Below are 17,199 nucleotides of genomic sequence, written 5' to 3' on the forward strand. Positions count from 1 at the left end.
CTTTTACTTCTGATTTCTTTTCTTGCCGAAATGGTCATCCCAACTCTTCCATGGTGTGGTCAGTCCAAGCCTGTGGTCGAGAGGCAGTTGAGATAGAGGTGTTCAGCATCCAATGAATATAGAAACGAAAATGACAATACAAAAGAAGGGCTGGTTTTAGAGACGCGTGGGGGTAGAACAAGGTGGCCCGGGTGGGCTTCTCTGAAGACGCCCCCTTGGATGGCGGTGGGTGGGGAGGAAGTCCCCGTGTTGTGCTTGGGGTCTTGGGCATGGGCCTTGTGGGGCAGGAGGCCTTCCCCGCTCCGGTTCCCCCCCAAAACCTCCTGCTAACCTGGAGATATCTGGCAGGAGAGGGTCGTGCGGGTAGGCGTGCGGGAGAGAGCGAGCCCTGTCCTCGCTCCATCGAGTGTCACGGGGTGCTCGCTCGCTCGCCCGCTCGCTCGCCTGGCCGTCCCTAGCAGGGTGTCCGGGTGCAGGGCACCCACCCACTCGCCCACCCCCGGATAGGTCCTCGCAGCCCTGCATCCGTGCATCCCTGCATCCCTGCAGCCACTATGTGTCTGGTGGTAGTCCTGAGGGCACGGGGGTCCCGGGAAGCGATAGATTGGGGTCCCGGGTGGTGCCGCCGAGCCTCCGTGCTCCCCGGAGAAGGTGTGGAGGGCTAAGGTCAGGGGTCCGGGGCGGGTGGGTGTCGAGGCCTTGCCGGGCCGAGGGCCGGTGGCGAAGAAGGCCGGCGACGGTCCCGAGGTGGAGGCCTGGGTTTGGCTGTGGCTGAGTCCCCGGGGAGGAGCGGGCGTTGGGAGGGGAGCGAAGGGAGGCGAGTGGCGGCGCGTCGGGCAGTGGGTGGACGGACGGACGGCTCCCTGGTCGGGCAGTGGGTGGACGGGGAGTGCGGGGCGCTGTTGGGCGGCGAGTGTGGGTTCCCGGTGCGAGCGGCAGGGGTCGCCCTGGCGCCGGCGTCCCGGGCGAGGCAGTGAGCCGAGAGGGGGCGCCGGGTGTAGGGCGTCCGTCCGGAGGGTCGGGGAGGTGGTGTGGGTGCGTGCGTGTGTGTTTGCGTTTGGTGTGTTGCGTGCAAGGCTGGAGCGAGTGGTGTTTGTTGTGAGAGGAGTGTAGGAGGGTTGTTTGGGGTGTGTGTGATGAGCGCGCTGTGAGTGTCCCGGGTGTGAGAGCAGGGCTGGGGGCGGTGTGTTGTGGGTAGGGGGCGTGTGTTGTGGGATTGCGTCATCGTACGGACGGTTCGAGTAGGTCTGAATCGCGGCGGGCTCTCGCCGGTTGTGGTGGCGCACGCCGGTAGGATTTGCTGAAGGAGGCGGAGGCAGGAGGATCACGAGTTCGAGGCCAGCCTGGGCTACACAGTTTTTGCTCCTCCACGCCGCCCCGCTTCTTTGCCACAACTCTCCGGCCTCTGCCCATCGCCGCACTCCCGCACGCAGCCGCGGCCTCTCTCTTTCTTCTCACGCCCGCACCCTCCTGCACACTCCCGTCACCCTCACCCAACAACGCACCGCACCCTCACCGACAAAGCCGCTCCGGACACGCACGCGGACCACAGCCTCCTCCGCCCTCCCTGCCTCCCCACGCTCTACACACCTGCCCGCCCCCGGGACACCCCGCCCTCACCTGCACGCCTCTCTCCGCCCAGCCTCTTCCGACCCCGGGACACCCCGGGACACCCCAGATACCACAGACACCACAGAACACCCCCGGACACCCCAGACACCCCAGGACACCCCCGGACACCCCAGGCCACCCCAGGCCACCCCTGGACATCCCAGGACATCCCAGGCCACCACTGGACATCCCGGGACACCCCGGGACACCCCGGGACTCCCCAGACACCCCCGGACACCCCGGGACGCCCCAGACACCCCCGGACACCCCAGGCCAACCCCGGACACCCCTGGACATCCCAGGACATCCCAGGAGACCCCAGGACTCCCCAGGACATCCCAGGACTCCCCAGGACACCACCTGCGAGCCTCGTCCTCCTTCCCCGCACCACCTCTAAGCGATCCCGACGGAGGGACGCACGCCGGCCCACGCCTTCTCCCCGCACGCCCCGTGGCTCACCCGGCCTTCTTGGCCAAACTGCAGCTCCCTGGCTCCAACTTTGTGCAAAGGGCCGGCTGGGGTGGGGTGGGCGTGTGAAGGGTGCGGTGGCGCGGAGGTGCAGGAGTCGACAGTTAGGGGGCAGCGATTTCGGGACCTACCCGACGCCGCCCATGTTCTCCAAGGCCCAGTCCGTCGCCAACTTGGCTACAACCCCCTCCCATGGCCTCGGCCTTGGCTTCTTTGGGGGGCCCGTTTTACACACATGCCGCCTCCAACTTTTATTAAACACCGCACCCTCGCCTTAGGGTTTCCTTACTCCTTCTTGCTTTTCTTTAAACAATGATAATAATAAAAAGCACCACCACCACCAGCACCACCACCAGCACCAGCACCACCAGCACCACCTCATTCTTCAGGCTTAGTGAGTACCAGGCAGGTACTTGGACCTCACTTGACATGATTGTCACACCCACCACAGCAAATTGGTAGGAGGGAAGCACGGTGAGCAAAGGGGAGCCTGAGTCCACCTGAAGGAACAGGGATGGAGCTGGCTTGCAAACCTGTAAAGTTTGGCAACCTTTGAATACAAAGCTCAGCTCTGTGGGTTTTCTGTCTGGGTTGTGTTTTGTTTGTTGCTTGGTTCTGTGTCTAACGTGGCCAAGGGTCTCTGCCAGTGTTGACACGTGCCGACCGGTGGGTGGCAGAAGCCCGTTCTTTGTCCACGGCACCGCACTGGCCTTGTGCAGCTCATTGACTGCCTCCATGGCTGGTCGTGCCTGCCAGCCGTGGTCTGGAGGGTGGCGCCAAGTGAGAGGCCCGGGTGTGGGCGGTGGCGGTGGGCATTACCCAGCCAAGACCCCAGCAATGTCCCACAGCCCCTTTCACCCTGCTCCTTCCTTGCAGGCATTGGCTCCAGGAGTCTGTCCACCTGTTCCAGATGTATTTCATGGAGTGGGGACGGCTGTTTTGACATTTCTTGCGCTGAAGGCGATTTCTCAGGCGACTTGGAGGGATACTGCTTCTGCTGGGGATGGATGCATGCATGCATGCATGGATGGATGGATGGATGGATGGACGGACTTACGGATAGGTGGGTGGATGGATGGATGGACCAAGGGGTGGAAGGGTGGATGGAAGGTTGGTTGGATGAATAAATGGAGACGGACAGATGTATGTATGTATGTATGTATGGAAGTATGGAAGTATGGATGGATGGATGGGTTGGTGGAGGTACGGTTGGACTGAGGGATGGAAGGGTGGATGGAAGGTTGGTTGGATAAATAAATGGAGAGGGACATATGTATGTATGTATGTATGCATGAATGTATGTATATGTATGTATGTATGGATGGATGGATGGATGGATGGATGAACGGGAGGTTAGATGGATGGATGGGTTGTTGGATGTACGTTTGGACCGAGGGATGGAAGGGTGGATGGATGGTTGGTTGGACTGAGGGATGGAAGGGTGGATGGAAGGTTGGTTGGATAAATAAATGGAGAGGGACAGATGTATGTATGTATGTATGTATGTATGTATGTATGTATGTATGTAATTGTGGAAGTGTGGATGGATGGATGAACGGGAGGTTAGATGGATGGATGGGTTGGTGGAGGTACGGTTGGACGGAGGGTTGGAAGGGTGGATGGATGGTTGGTTGGATGGATGAATAGATGGATGGGTGGATGGGTGGATGGATGAGCAGATGTATTTATGGATCAGTGAGGGCAGGATGGAAGGACCAGAAGAGGAGGCACAGCCTCCTCTTTACACTTTACAAATGGAGTCGAGCCTGGGTGACCCCCCTCGCCCCCCACTTGCTCGATGTTGGGCTGGACCACAGCTGACTCTTGAGACTTTTACGTGGAAGGCAGTAACTACTGGCATGGTTCTTAACATAAATTTGTTGTCTGAGGGTCACAGGTGACCCTGGTGAATGGGTCCATAGAGCCCCAGACGGGGTGTGGACCCACAGCTTGAGTGCGGCTGCCCTGGCACATGAGCATTGTTTCTCAGCCTAGGGAACCCATGTCTTCGGGAGAGGTGCTGTGTACTTTGCAAAGAGTTTCGACGTCAACAAGTCTTAAGCTTTGCGGTACACGTGGGGCTGTTTTAATTACCTCTCACCAAGAAGCCAGTTTGCAAATTTGTGCCGGGCTTCAATCCGCCTAAAGTCAATTGCCGGGTGGGTTCAGAGTCTGGAAGTTGGAACCGACACCGACTTGTGAGTCGTGCCCAGCCAGATTTCTTTCCTGCCTCAGCCTGACCGTCCCTCTGGCGGCCCCTGGGGGGGCGGCGAGCCCCCACCCCGCTCCAGTCTCTGTCTTCTGAAAGTCCCCGAGTGTAGGTGCCGGCTCCTGGCCCTGGACGCTGGCTGAGGTCAAGGTGGTCTGGCGATGGGCCCCAGGCTTCCAGCAGGGGAGGGAAGAAGAGCGGAGCTGACGGGTGTTTTCAGGCCATCTTTCTCTGAGCAGGAGCAAAAGAGGGAAGAGGCCTGGGCAGCGGGTGGGGTGGGGAAGGGGAGTGGATGGAGTGGGCGGGTGGGTTTGAGAAGGGGCAGGAGTCCATCCTCCCTTCCTGTGTTCACCTGGCTCTCTCCCTTTCCTCTGGACTCCTCCTCCTCCAACTCTGTGTCCCCCATCTCCTGATGTCTAGCCACCAGTCCTGACACATACACACACTCACACACACACACACACACACACACACACACACACACGGCCCCTCCTCTCAAGCCTTTCTTCTGCCCTTTGAGCTTTCTTCACCGTTCTTAGTTATATATCCTCTGGCCGCTTTCTCTTTGGTTTGGTAAGGTTTGGTTAGGACTTAAGGCCTCAGTACCTACTGCTTTTGCCCTCCTGGATCTTGCTGCAACACTGTTTAGACCCAGCTGCTACAGAATTTTAGTTGATGCTCCTGCCTCTGCCCCCACTGCCTGCAGGGATTACAAGTGGGAGACCCTATTTTACCCACTCCCCATTTTTCTCTTTGGCAAATCACCATCTCCTTGGCTGTCTCTGTCTGTCTCTGTCTGTCTCTGTCTCTGTCTCTGTCTCTGTCTCTCTCTCTCACACACACACAAACACACACACACACACACTGACTCTCTCAGTCTGCCTCGCTGTCTCTCTGTCTGTGTCTCCTCCTTTTCTTTCTCTTGTTTCCTGACTTCCCTTTTACTTCTGATTTCTTTTCTTGCCGAAATGGTCATCCCAACTCTTCCATGGTGTGGTCAGTCCAAGCCTGTGGTCGAGAGGCAGTTGAGATAGAGGTGTTCAGCATCCAATGAATATAGAAACGAAAATGACAATACAAAAGAAGGGCTGGTTTTAGAGACGAGTGGGGGTAGAACAAGGTGCCCCGGGTGGGCTTCTCTGAAGACGCCCCTTGGATGGCGGTGGGTGGGGAGGAAGTCCCCGTGTTGTGCTTGGGGTCTTGGGCATGGGCCTTGTGGGGCCAGGAGGCCTTCCCCGCTCCGGTTCCCCCCCAAAACCTCCTGCTAACCTGGAGATATCTGGCAGGAGAGGGTCGTGCGGGTAGGCGTGCGGGAGAGAGCGAGCCCTGTCCTCGCTCCATCGAGTGTCACGGGGTGCTCGCTCGCTCGCCCGCTCGCTCGCCTGGCCGTCCCTAGCAGGGTGTCCGGGTGCAGGGCACCCACCCACTCGCCCACCCCCGGATAGGTCCTCGCAGCCCTGCATCCGTGCATCCCTGCATCCCTGCAGCCACTATGTGTCTGGTGGTAGTCCTGAAGGCCCGGGGGTCCTGGGAAGCGATAGTTCGGGGTCCGGGGTGTTGCCGCCGAGCCTCCGTGCTCCCCGGAGAAGGTGTGGAGGGCTAAGGTCAGGGGTCCGGGGCGGGTGGGTGTCGAGGCCTTGCCGGGCCGAGGGCCGGTGGCGAAGAAGGCCGGCGACGGTCCCGAGGTGGAGGCCTGGGTTTGGCTGTGGCTGAGTCCCCGGGGAGGAGCGGGCGTTGGGAGGGGAGCGAAGGGAGGCGAGTGGCGGCGCGTCGGGCAGTGGGTGGACGGACGGACGGCTCCCTGGTCGGGCAGTGGGTGGACGGGGAGTGCGGGGCGCTGTTGGGCGGCGAGTGTGGGTTCCCGGTGCGAGCGGCAGGGGTCGCCCTGGCGCCGGCGTCCCGGGCGAGGCAGTGAGCCGAGAGGGGGCGCCGGGTGTAGGGCGTCCGTCCGGAGGGTCGGGGAGGTGGTGTGGGTGCGTGCGTGTGTGTTTGCGTTTGGTGTGTTGCGTGCAAGGCTGGAGCGAGTGGTGTTTGTTGTGAGAGGAGTGTAGGAGGGTTGTTTGGGGTGTGTGTGATGAGCGCGCTGTGAGTGTCCCGGGTGTGAGAGCAGGGCTGGGGGCGGTGTGTTGTGGGTAGGGGGCGTGTGTTGTGGGATTGCGTCATCGTACGGACGGTTCGAGTAGGTCTGAATCGCGGCGGGCTCTCGCCGGTTGTGGTGGCGCACGCCGGTAGGATTTGCTGAAGGAGGCGGAGGCAGGAGGATCACGAGTTCGAGGCCAGCCTGGGCTACACAGTTTTTGCTCCTCCACGCCGCCCCGCTTCTTTGCCACAACTCTCCGGCCTCTGCCCATCGCCGCACTCCCGCACGCAGCCGCGGCCTCTCTCTTTCTTCTCACGCCCGCACCCTCCTGCACACTCCCGTCACCCTCACCCAACAACGCACCGCACCCTCACCGACAAAGCCGCTCCGGACACGCACGCGGACCACAGCCTCCTCCGCCCTCCCTGCCTCCCCACGCTCTACACACCTGCCCGCCCCCGGGACACCCCGCCCTCACCTGCACGCCTCTCTCCGCCCAGCCTCTTCCGACCCCGGGACACCCCGGGACACCCCAGATACCACAGACACCACAGAACACCCCCGGACACCCCAGACACCCCAGGACACCCCCGGACACCCCAGGCCACCCCAGGCCACCCCTGGACATCCCAGGACATCCCAGGCCACCACTGGACATCCCGGGACACCCCGGGACACCCCGGGACTCCCCAGACACCCCCGGACACCCCGGGACGCCCCAGACACCCCCGGACACCCCAGGCCAACCCCGGACACCCCTGGACATCCCAGGACATCCCAGGAGACCCCAGGACTCCCCAGGACATCCCAGGACTCCCCAGGACACCACCGGCGAGCCTCGTCCTCCTTCCCCGCACCACCTCTAAGCGATCCCGACGGAGGGACGCACGCCGGCCCACGCCTTCTCCCCGCACGCCCCGTGGCTCACCCGGCCTTCTTGGCCAAACTGCAGCTCCCTGGCTCCAACTTTGTGCAAAGGGCCGGCTGGGGTGGGGTGGGCGTGTGAAGGGTGCGGTGGCGCGGAGGTGCAGGAGTCGACAGTTAGGGGGCAGCGATTTCGGGACCTACCCGACGCCGCCCATGTTCTCCAAGGCCCAGTCCGTCGCCAACTTGGCTACAACCCCCTCCCATGGCCTCGGCCTTGGCTTCTTTGGGGGGCCCGTTTTACACACATGCCGCCTCCAACTTTTATTAAACACCGCACCCTCGCCTTAGGGTTTCCTTACTCCTTCTTGCTTTTCTTTAAACAATGATAATAATAAAAAGCACCACCACCACCAGCACCACCACCAGCACCAGCACCACCAGCACCACCTCATTCTTCAGGCTTAGTGAGTACCAGGCAGGTACTTGGACCTCACTTGACATGATTGTCACACCCACCACAGCAAATTGGTAGGAGGGAAGCACGGTGAGCAAAGGGGAGCCTGAGTCCACCTGAAGGAACAGGGATGGAGCTGGCTTGCAAACCTGTAAAGTTTGGCAACCTTTGAATACAAAGCTCAGCTCTGTGGGTTTTCTGTCTGGGTTGTGTTTTGTTTGTTGCTTGGTTCTGTGTCTAACGTGGCCAAGGGTCTCTGCCAGTGTTGACACGTGCCGACCGGTGGGTGGCAGAAGCCCGTTCTTTGTCCACGGCACCGCACTGGCCTTGTGCAGCTCATTGACTGCCTCCATGGCTGGTCGTGCCTGCCAGCCGTGGTCTGGAGGGTGGCGCCAAGTGAGAGGCCCGGGTGTGGGCGGTGGCGGTGGGCATTACCCAGCCAAGACCCCAGCAATGTCCCACAGCCCCTTTCACCCTGCTCCTTCCTTGCAGGCATTGGCTCCAGGAGTCTGTCCACCTGTTCCAGATGTATTTCATGGAGTGGGGACGGCTGTTTTGACATTTCTTGCGCTGAAGGCGATTTCTCAGGCGACTTGGAGGGATACTGCTTCTGCTGGGGATGGATGCATGCATGCATGCATGGATGGATGGATGGATGGACGGACTTACGGATAGGTGGGTGGATGGATGGATGGACCAAGGGGTGGAAGGGTGGATGGAAGGTTGGTTGGATGAATAAATGGAGACGGACAGATGTATGTATGTATGTATGTATGTATGGAAGTATGGAAGTATGGATGGATGGATGGGTTGGTGGAGGTACGGTTGGACTGAGGGATGGAAGGGTGGATGGAAGGTTGGTTGGATAAATAAATGGAGAGGGACATATGTATGTATGTATGTATGTATGAATGTATGTATATGTATGTATGTATGGATGGATGGATGGATGGATGGATGGATGAACGGGAGGTTAGATGGATGGATGGGTTGTTGGATGTACGTTTGGACCGAGGGATGGAAGGGTGGATGGATGGTTGGTTGGACTGAGGGATGGAAGGGTGGATGGAAGGTTGGTTGGATAAATAAATGGAGAGGGACAGATGTATGTATGTATGTATGTATGTATGTATGTATGTATGTATGTATGTAATTGTGGAAGTGTGGATGGATGGATGAACGGGAGGTTAGATGGATGGATGGGTTGGTGGAGGTACGGTTGGACGGAGGGTTGGAAGGGTGGATGGATGGTTGGTTGGATGGATGAATAGATGGATGGGTGGATGGGTGGATGGATGAGCAGATGTATTTATGGATCAGTGAGGGCAGGATGGAAGGACCAGAAGAGGAGGCACAGCCTCCTCTTTACACTTTACAAATGGAGTCGAGCCTGGGTGACCCCCCTCGCCCCCCACTTGCTCGATGTTGGGCTGGACCACAGCTGACTCTTGAGACTTTTACGTGGAAGGCAGTAACTACTGGCATGGTTCTTAACATAAATTTGTTGTCTGAGGGTCACAGGTGACCCTGGTGAATGGGTCCATAGAGCCCCAGACGGGGTGTGGACCCACAGCTTGAGTGCGGCTGCCCTGGCACATGAGCATTGTTTCTCAGCCTAGGGAACCCATGTCTTCGGGAGAGGTGCTGTGTACTTTGCAAAGAGTTTCGACGTCAACAAGTCTTAAGCTTTGCGGTACACGTGGGGCTGTTTTAATTACCTCTCACCAAGAAGCCAGTTTGCAAATTTGTGCCGGGCTTCAATCCGCCTAAAGTCAATTGCCGGGTGGGTTCAGAGTCTGGAAGTTGGAACCGACACCGACTTGTGAGTCGTGCCCAGCCAGATTTCTTTCCTGCCTCAGCCTGACCGTCCCTCTGGCGGCCCCTGGGGGGGCGGCGAGCCCCCACCCCGCTCCAGTCTCTGTCTTCTGAAAGTCCCCGAGTGTAGGTGCCGGCTCCTGGCCCTGGACGCTGGCTGAGGTCAAGGTGGTCTGGCGATGGGCCCCAGGCTTCCAGCAGGGGAGGGAAGAAGAGCGGAGCTGACGGGTGTTTTCAGGCCATCTTTCTCTGAGCAGGAGCAAAAGAGGGAAGAGGCCTGGGCAGCGGGTGGGGTGGGGAAGGGGAGTGGATGGAGTGGGCGGGTGGGTTTGAGAAGGGGCAGGAGTCCATCCTCCCTTCCTGTGTTCACCTGGCTCTCTCCCTTTCCTCTGGACTCCTCCTCCTCCAACTCTGTGTCCCCCATCTCCTGATGTCTAGCCACCGGTCCTGACACATACACACACTCACACACACACACACACACACACACACACACACACACGCCCCCTCCTCTCAAGCCTTTCTTCTGCCCTTTGAGCTTTCTTCACCGTTCTTAGTTATATATCCTCTGGCCGCTTTCTCTTTGGTTTGGTAAGGTTTGGTTAGGACTTAAGGCCTCAGTACCTACTGCTTTTGCCCTCCTGGATCTTGCTGCAACACTGTTTAGACCCAGCTGCTACAGAATTTTAGTTGATGCTCCTGCCTCTGCCCCCACTGCCTGCAGGGATTACAAGTGGGAGACCCTATTTTACCCACTCCCCATTTTTCTCTTTGGCAAATCACCATCTCCTTGGCTGTCTCTGTCTGTCTCTGTCTGTCTCTGTCTTTGTCTCTGTCTCTGTCTCTCTCTCTCTCGCACACACAAACACACACACACACACACTGACTCTCTCAGTCTGCCTCGCTGTCTCTCTGTCTGTGTCTCCTCCTTTTCTTTCTCTTGTTTCCTGACTTCCCTTTTACTTCTGATTTCTTTTCTTGCCGAAATGGTCATCCCAACTCTTCCATGGTGTGGTCAGTCCAAGCCTGTGGTCGAGAGGCAGTTGAGATAGAGGTGTTCAGCATCCAATGAATATAGAAACGAAAATGACAATACAAAAGAAGGGCTGGTTTTAGAGACGAGTGGGGGTAGAACAAGGTGCCCCGGGTGGGCTTCTCTGAAGACGCCCCTTGGATGGCGGTGGGTGGGGAGGAAGTCCCCGTGTTGTGCTTGGGGTCTTGGGCATGGGCCTTGTGGGGCCAGGAGGCCTTCCCCGCTCCGGTTCCCCCCCAAAACCTCCTGCTAACCTGGAGATATCTGGCAGGAGAGGGTCGTGCGGGTAGGCGTGCGGGAGAGAGCGAGCCCTGTCCTCGCTCCATCGAGTGTCACGGGGTGCTCGCTCGCTCGCCCGCTCGCTCGCCTGGCCGTCCCTAGCAGGGTGTCCGGGTGCAGGGCACCCACCCACTCGCCCACCCCCGGATAGGTCCTCGCAGCCCTGCATCCGTGCATCCCTGCATCCCTGCAGCCACTATGTGTCTGGTGGTAGTCCTGAAGGCCCGGGGGTCCTGGGAAGCGATAGTTCGGGGTCCGGGGTGTTGCCGCCGAGCCTCCGTGCTCCCCGGAGAAGGTGTGGAGGGCTAAGGTCAGGGGTCCGGGGCGGGTGGGTGTCGAGGCCTTGCCGGGCCGAGGGCCGGTGGCGAAGAAGGCCGGCGACGGTCCCGAGGTGGAGGCCTGGGTTTGGCTGTGGCTGAGTCCCCGGGGAGGAGCGGGCGTTGGGAGGGGAGCGAAGGGAGGCGAGTGGCGGCGCGTCGGGCAGTGGGTGGACGGACGGACGGCTCCCTGGTCGGGCAGTGGGTGGACGGGGAGTGCGGGGCGCTGTTGGGCGGCGAGTGTGGGTTCCCGGTGCGAGCGGCAGGGGTCGCCCTGGCGCCGGCGTCCCGGGCGAGGCAGTGAGCCGAGAGGGGGCGCCGGGTGTAGGGCGTCCGTCCGGAGGGTCGGGGAGGTGGTGTGGGTGCGTGCGTGTGTGTTTGCGTTTGGTGTGTTGCGTGCAAGGCTGGAGCGAGTGGTGTTTGTTGTGAGAGGAGTGTAGGAGGGTTGTTTGGGGTGTGTGTGATGAGCGCGCTGTGAGTGTCCCGGGTGTGAGAGCAGGGCTGGGGGCGGTGTGTTGTGGGTAGGGGGCGTGTGTTGTGGGATTGCGTCATCGTACGGACGGTTCGAGTAGGTCTGAATCGCGGCGGGCTCTCGCCGGTTGTGGTGGCGCACGCCGGTAGGATTTGCTGAAGGAGGCGGAGGCAGGAGGATCACGAGTTCGAGGCCAGCCTGGGCTACACAGTTTTTGCTCCTCCACGCCGCCCCGCTTCTTTGCCACAACTCTCCGGCCTCTGCCCATCGCCGCACTCCCGCACGCAGCCGCGGCCTCTCTCTTTCTTCTCACGCCCGCACCCTCCTGCACACTCCCGTCACCCTCACCCAACAACGCACCGCACCCTCACCGACAAAGCCGCTCCGGACACGCACGCGGACCACAGCCTCCTCCGCCCTCCCTGCCTCCCCACGCTCTACACACCTGCCCGCCCCCGGGACACCCCGCCCTCACCTGCACGCCTCTCTCCGCCCAGCCTCTTCCGACCCCGGGACACCCCGGGACACCCCAGATACCACAGACACCACAGAACACCCCCGGACACCCCAGACACCCCAGGACACCCCCGGACACCCCAGGCCACCCCAGGCCACCCCTGGACATCCCAGGACATCCCAGGCCACCACTGGACATCCCGGGACACCCCGGGACACCCCGGGACTCCCCAGACACCCCCGGACACCCCGGGACGCCCCAGACACCCCCGGACACCCCAGGCCAACCCCGGACACCCCTGGACATCCCAGGACATCCCAGGAGACCCCAGGACTCCCCAGGACATCCCAGGACTCCCCAGGACACCACCGGCGAGCCTCGTCCTCCTTCCCCGCACCACCTCTAAGCGATCCCGACGGAGGGACGCACGCCGGCCCACGCCTTCTCCCCGCACGCCCCGTGGCTCACCCGGCCTTCTTGGCCAAACTGCAGCTCCCTGGCTCCAACTTTGTGCAAAGGGCCGGCTGGGGTGGGGTGGGCGTGTGAAGGGTGCGGTGGCGCGGAGGTGCAGGAGTCGACAGTTAGGGGGCAGCGATTTCGGGACCTACCCGACGCCGCCCATGTTCTCCAAGGCCCAGTCCGTCGCCAACTTGGCTACAACCCCCTCCCATGGCCTCGGCCTTGGCTTCTTTGGGGGGCCCGTTTTACACACATGCCGCCTCCAACTTTTATTAAACACCGCACCCTCGCCTTAGGGTTTCCTTACTCCTTCTTGCTTTTCTTTAAACAATGATAATAATAAAAAGCACCACCACCACCAGCACCACCACCAGCACCAGCACCACCAGCACCACCTCTATCTTCAGGCTTAGTGAGTACCAGGCAGGTACTTGGACCTCACTTGACATGATTGTCACACCCACCACAGCAAATTGGTAGGAGGGAAGCACGGTGAGCAAAGGGGAGCCTGAGTCCACCTGAAGGAACAGGGATGGAGCTGGCTTGCAAACCTGTAAAGTTTGGCAACCTTTGAATACAAAGCTCAGCTCTGTGGGTTTTCTGTCTGGGTTGTGTTTTGTTTGTTGCTTGGTTCTGTGTCTAACGTGGCCAAGGGTCTCTGCCAGTGTTGACACGTGCCGACCGGTGGGTGGCAGAAGCCCGTTCTTTGTCCACGGCACCGCACTGGCCTTGTGCAGCTCATTGACTGCCTCCATGGCTGGTCGTGCCTGCCAGCCGTGGTCTGGAGGGTGGCGCCAAGTGAGAGGCCCGGGTGTGGGCGGTGGCGGTGGGCATTACCCAGCCAAGACCCCAGCAATGTCCCACAGCCCCTTTCACCCTGCTCCTTCCTTGCAGGCATTGGCTCCAGGAGTCTGTCCACCTGTTCCAGATGTATTTCATGGAGTGGGGACGGCTGTTTTGACATTTCTTGCGCTGAAGGCAATTTCTCAGGCGACTTGGAGGGATACTGCTTCTGCTGGGGATGGATGCATGCATGCATGCATGGATGGATGGATGGATGGACGGACTTACGGATAGGTGGGTGGATGGATGGATGGACCAAGGGGTGGAAGGGTGGATGGAAGGTTGGTTGGATGAATAAATGGAGACGGACAGATGTATGTATGTATGTATGTATGGAAGTATGGAAGTATGGATGGATGGATGGGTTGGTGGAGGTACGGTTGGACTGAGGGATGGAAGGGTGGATGGAAGGTTGGTTGGATAAATAAATGGAGAGGGACATATGTATGTATGTATGTATGAATGTATGTATATGTATGTATGTATGTATGTATGGATGGATGGATGGATGGATGAACGGGAGGTTAGATGGATGGATGGGTTGTTGGATGTACGTTTGGACCGAGGGATGGAAGGGTGGATGGATGGTTGGTTGGATGGATGGGTTGATAGGTGGATGGAAGTTTGGTTGGATGAATAAATGGAGACGGACGGATGAATGTATGTATGTATGTATGTATGTATGTATGTATGTATGTATGGAAGTATGGAAGTATGGATGGATGGATGGGTTGGTGGAGGTACGGTTGGACTGAGGGATGGAAGGGTGGATGGAAGGTTGGTTGGATAAATAAATGGAGAGGGACAGATGTATGTATGAATGTATGTATATGTATGTATGTATGTATGTATGTATGGATGGATGGATGGAGGATGAACGGGAGGTTAGATGGATGGATGGGTTGTTGGATGTACGTTTGGACCGAGGGATGGAAGGGTGGATGGATGGTTGGTTGGACTGAGGGATGGAAGGGTGGATGGAAGTTTGGTTGGATGAATAAATGGAGATGGACAGATGTATGTATGTATGTATGTATGTATGTAATTGTGGAAGTGTGGATGGATGGATGAACGGGAGGTTAGATGGATGGATGGGTTGGTGGAGGTACGGTTGGACGGAGGGTTGGAAGGGTGGATGGATGGTTGGTTGGATGGATGAATAGATGGATGGGTGGATGGGTGGATGGATGAGCAGATGTATTTATGGATCAGTGAGGGCAGGATGGAAGGACCAGAAGAGGAGGCACAGCCTCCTCTTTACACTTTACAAATGGAGTCGAGCCTGGGTGACCCCCCTCGCCCCCCACTTGCTCGATGTTGGGCTGGACCACAGCTGACTCTTGAGACTTTTACGTGGAAGGCAGTAACTACTGGCATGGTTCTTAACATAAATTTGTTGTCTGAGGGTCACAGGTGACCCTGGTGAATGGGTCCATAGAGCCCCAGACGGGGTGTGGACCCACAGCTTGAGTGCGGCTGCCCTGGCACATGAGCATTGTTTCTCAGCCTAGGGAACCCATGTCTTCGGGAGAGGTGCTGTGTACTTTGCAAAGAGTTTCGACGTCAACAAGTCTTAAGCTTTGCGGTACACGTGGGGCTGTTTTAATTACCTCTCACCAAGAAGCCAGTTTGCAAATTTGTGCCGGGCTTCAATCCGCCTAAAGTCAATTGCCGGGTGGGTTCAGAGTCTGGAAGTTGGAACCGACACCGACTTGTGAGTCGTGCCCAGCCAGATTTCTTTCCTGCCTCAGCCTGACCGTCCCTCTGGCGGCCCCTGGGGGGGCGGCGAGCCCCCACCCCGCTCCAGTCTCTGTCTTCTGAAAGTCCCCGAGTGTAGGTGCCGGCTCCTGGCCCTGGACGCTGGCTGAGGTCAAGGTGGTCTGGCGATGGGCCCCAGGCTTCCAGCAGGGGAGGGAAGAAGAGCGGAGCTGACGGGTGTTTTCAGGCCATCTTTCTCTGAGCAGGAGCAAAAGAGGGAAGAGGCCTGGGCAGCGGGTGGGGTGGGGAAGGGGAGTGGATGGAGTGGGCGGGTGGGTTTGAGAAGGGGCAGGAGTCCATCCTCCCTTCCTGTGTTCACCTGGCTCTCTCCCTTTCCTCTGGACTCCTCCTCCTCCAACTCTGTGTCCCCCATCTCCTGATGTCTAGCCACCAGTCCTGACACATACACACACTCACACACACACACACACACACACACACACACACACACGGCCCCTCCTCTCAAGCCTTCTTCTGCCCTTTGAGCTTTCTTCACCGTTCTTAGTATATATCCTCTGGCCGCTTTCTCTTTGGTTTGGTAAGGTTTGGTTAGGACTTAAGGCCTCAGTACCTACTGCTTTTGCCCTCCTGGATCTTGCTGCCAACACTGTTTTAGACCCAGCTGCTACAGAATTTTAGTTGATGCTCCTGCCTCTGCCCCCACTGCCTGCAGGGATTACAAGTGGGAGACCCTATTTTACCCACTCCCCATTTTTCTCTTTGCAAATCACCATCTCCTTGGCTGTCTCTGTCTGTCTCTGTCTGTCTCTGTCTCTGTCTCTGTCTCTGTCTCTCTCTCTCTCTCGCACACACAAACACACACACACACACTGACTCTCTCAGTCTGCCTCGCTGTCTCTCTGTCTGTGTCTCCTCCTTTTCTTTCTCTTGTTTCCTGACTTCCCTTTTACTTCTGATTTCTTTTCTTGCCGAAATGGTCATCCCAACTCTTCCATGTGTGGTCAGTCCAAGCCTGTGGGTCGAGAGGCAGTTGAGATAGAGGTGTTCAGCATCCAATGAATATAGAAACGAAAATGACAATACAAAAGAAGGGCTAGTGTTAGAGACGCGTGGGGGTAGAACAAGGTGGCCCGGGTGGGCTTCTCTGAAGACGCCCCTTGGATCCCGGTGGGAGGAGGCAGTCCCTTGTCGTGCTTGGGGGCTCGGGCCTGGGCCTTGTGGGGCCAGGAGGCCTTCCCCGCTCGGTTCCCCCCCAAAACCTCCTGCTAACCTGGAGATATTCTGGCAGGAGAGGGTCGTGCGGGTAGGCGTGCGGGAGAGAGCGAGCCCCTGTCCTCGCTCCAATCGAGTGTCACGGGGTGCTCGCTCGCTCGCCCGCTCGCTCGCCTGGCCGTCCCTAGCAGGGTGTCCGGTGCAGGGGCACCCACCCACTCGCCACCCCCGGATAGGTCCTCGCAGCCCTGCATGGCTGGGCGGAGCAGAGGCGTGCAGGTGAGGGCGGGGTGTCCCGGGGCGGGCAGGTGTGTAGACGTGGGGAGGCAGGGAGGCGGAGGAGGCCTCGTGTGGTCGCTGCGGCGTGTCCGGAGCGGCTTTGTCGGTGAGGTGCGGTGCTTGTTGGGTTGAGGGTGACGGGAGTGTGGCAGAGGGTGCGGGCGTGAGAAGAAAGAAGGTCGCGGCTGCGTGCGGAGTGCGGCGATGGGCAGAGGCCGGAGAGTTGTGGGCAAGAAGCGGGCGGGTGGAGGGCAAAAAACTGTGTAGCCCAGGCTGGCCTCGAACTCTGATCCTCCTGCCTCCGCCTCCTTCAGCAAATCCTACCGGCGTGCGCCACCACACGGCGAGAAGCCCGCCCCCGATTCAGACCTAACTCGAACCGTCCGTTACGATGACGCAATCCACAACACACGCCCCCTACCACAACACACCGCCCCAGCCTGCTCTCCACACCGGGACACTCACAGGCGCGCTCATCACACACACCCAAACACCCTCCGTACACTCCTCTCACAAACAAACACCACTCGCTCAGCCTTCTTGCACGCAACACACCAAACGCAAAACACCACACGCACGCACCCACACACCTCCCCGACCCTCCGGACGGGACGCCCTACACCCG

At 59.1% G+C, this 17,199-nt stretch overlaps 3 protein-coding genes across 3 annotated transcripts; all 3 read right to left on the reverse strand.

Annotated features, from left to right (window-relative positions):
* Positions 1-4: 4 nt before the first annotated feature.
* LOC118575795 (translation initiation factor IF-2-like) lies at positions 5-1,240 on the reverse strand. Its single transcript, XM_036176198.1, has 3 exons — positions 887-1,240; positions 332-851; positions 5-70 (listed from the first exon to the last, which is right to left on the reverse strand). The coding sequence occupies exons 1-3, from the start codon at positions 1,223-1,225 to the stop codon at positions 60-62; spliced, it is 870 nt and encodes a 289-aa protein (XP_036032091.1). The 5' UTR covers positions 1,226-1,240; the 3' UTR covers positions 5-59.
* A 3,961-nt stretch (positions 1,241-5,201) lies between these two features.
* On the reverse strand, positions 5,202-6,466 carry LOC118575794 (translation initiation factor IF-2-like). Its single transcript, XM_036176197.1, has 3 exons — positions 6,113-6,466; positions 5,558-6,077; positions 5,202-5,296 (listed from the first exon to the last, which is right to left on the reverse strand). The coding sequence occupies exons 1-3, from the start codon at positions 6,449-6,451 to the stop codon at positions 5,286-5,288; spliced, it is 870 nt and encodes a 289-aa protein (XP_036032090.1). The 5' UTR covers positions 6,452-6,466; the 3' UTR covers positions 5,202-5,285.
* Positions 6,467-10,435: 3,969 nt separating this feature from the next.
* LOC118575793 (translation initiation factor IF-2-like) lies at positions 10,436-11,700 on the reverse strand. The gene is made up of 3 exons (XM_036176196.1): positions 11,347-11,700; positions 10,792-11,311; positions 10,436-10,530 (listed from the first exon to the last, which is right to left on the reverse strand). Exons 1-3 carry the CDS (start codon positions 11,683-11,685, stop codon positions 10,520-10,522), a joined length of 870 nt encoding a protein of 289 aa, XP_036032089.1. The 5' UTR covers positions 11,686-11,700; the 3' UTR covers positions 10,436-10,519.
* Between the last annotated feature and the right edge of the window lie 5,499 nt (positions 11,701-17,199).

The sequence above is a fragment of the Onychomys torridus genome, unplaced genomic scaffold, assembly GCF_903995425.1.
Source record: "Onychomys torridus unplaced genomic scaffold, mOncTor1.1, whole genome shotgun sequence".
NCBI classification, from domain to species: domain Eukaryota; kingdom Metazoa; phylum Chordata; class Mammalia; order Rodentia; family Cricetidae; genus Onychomys; species Onychomys torridus.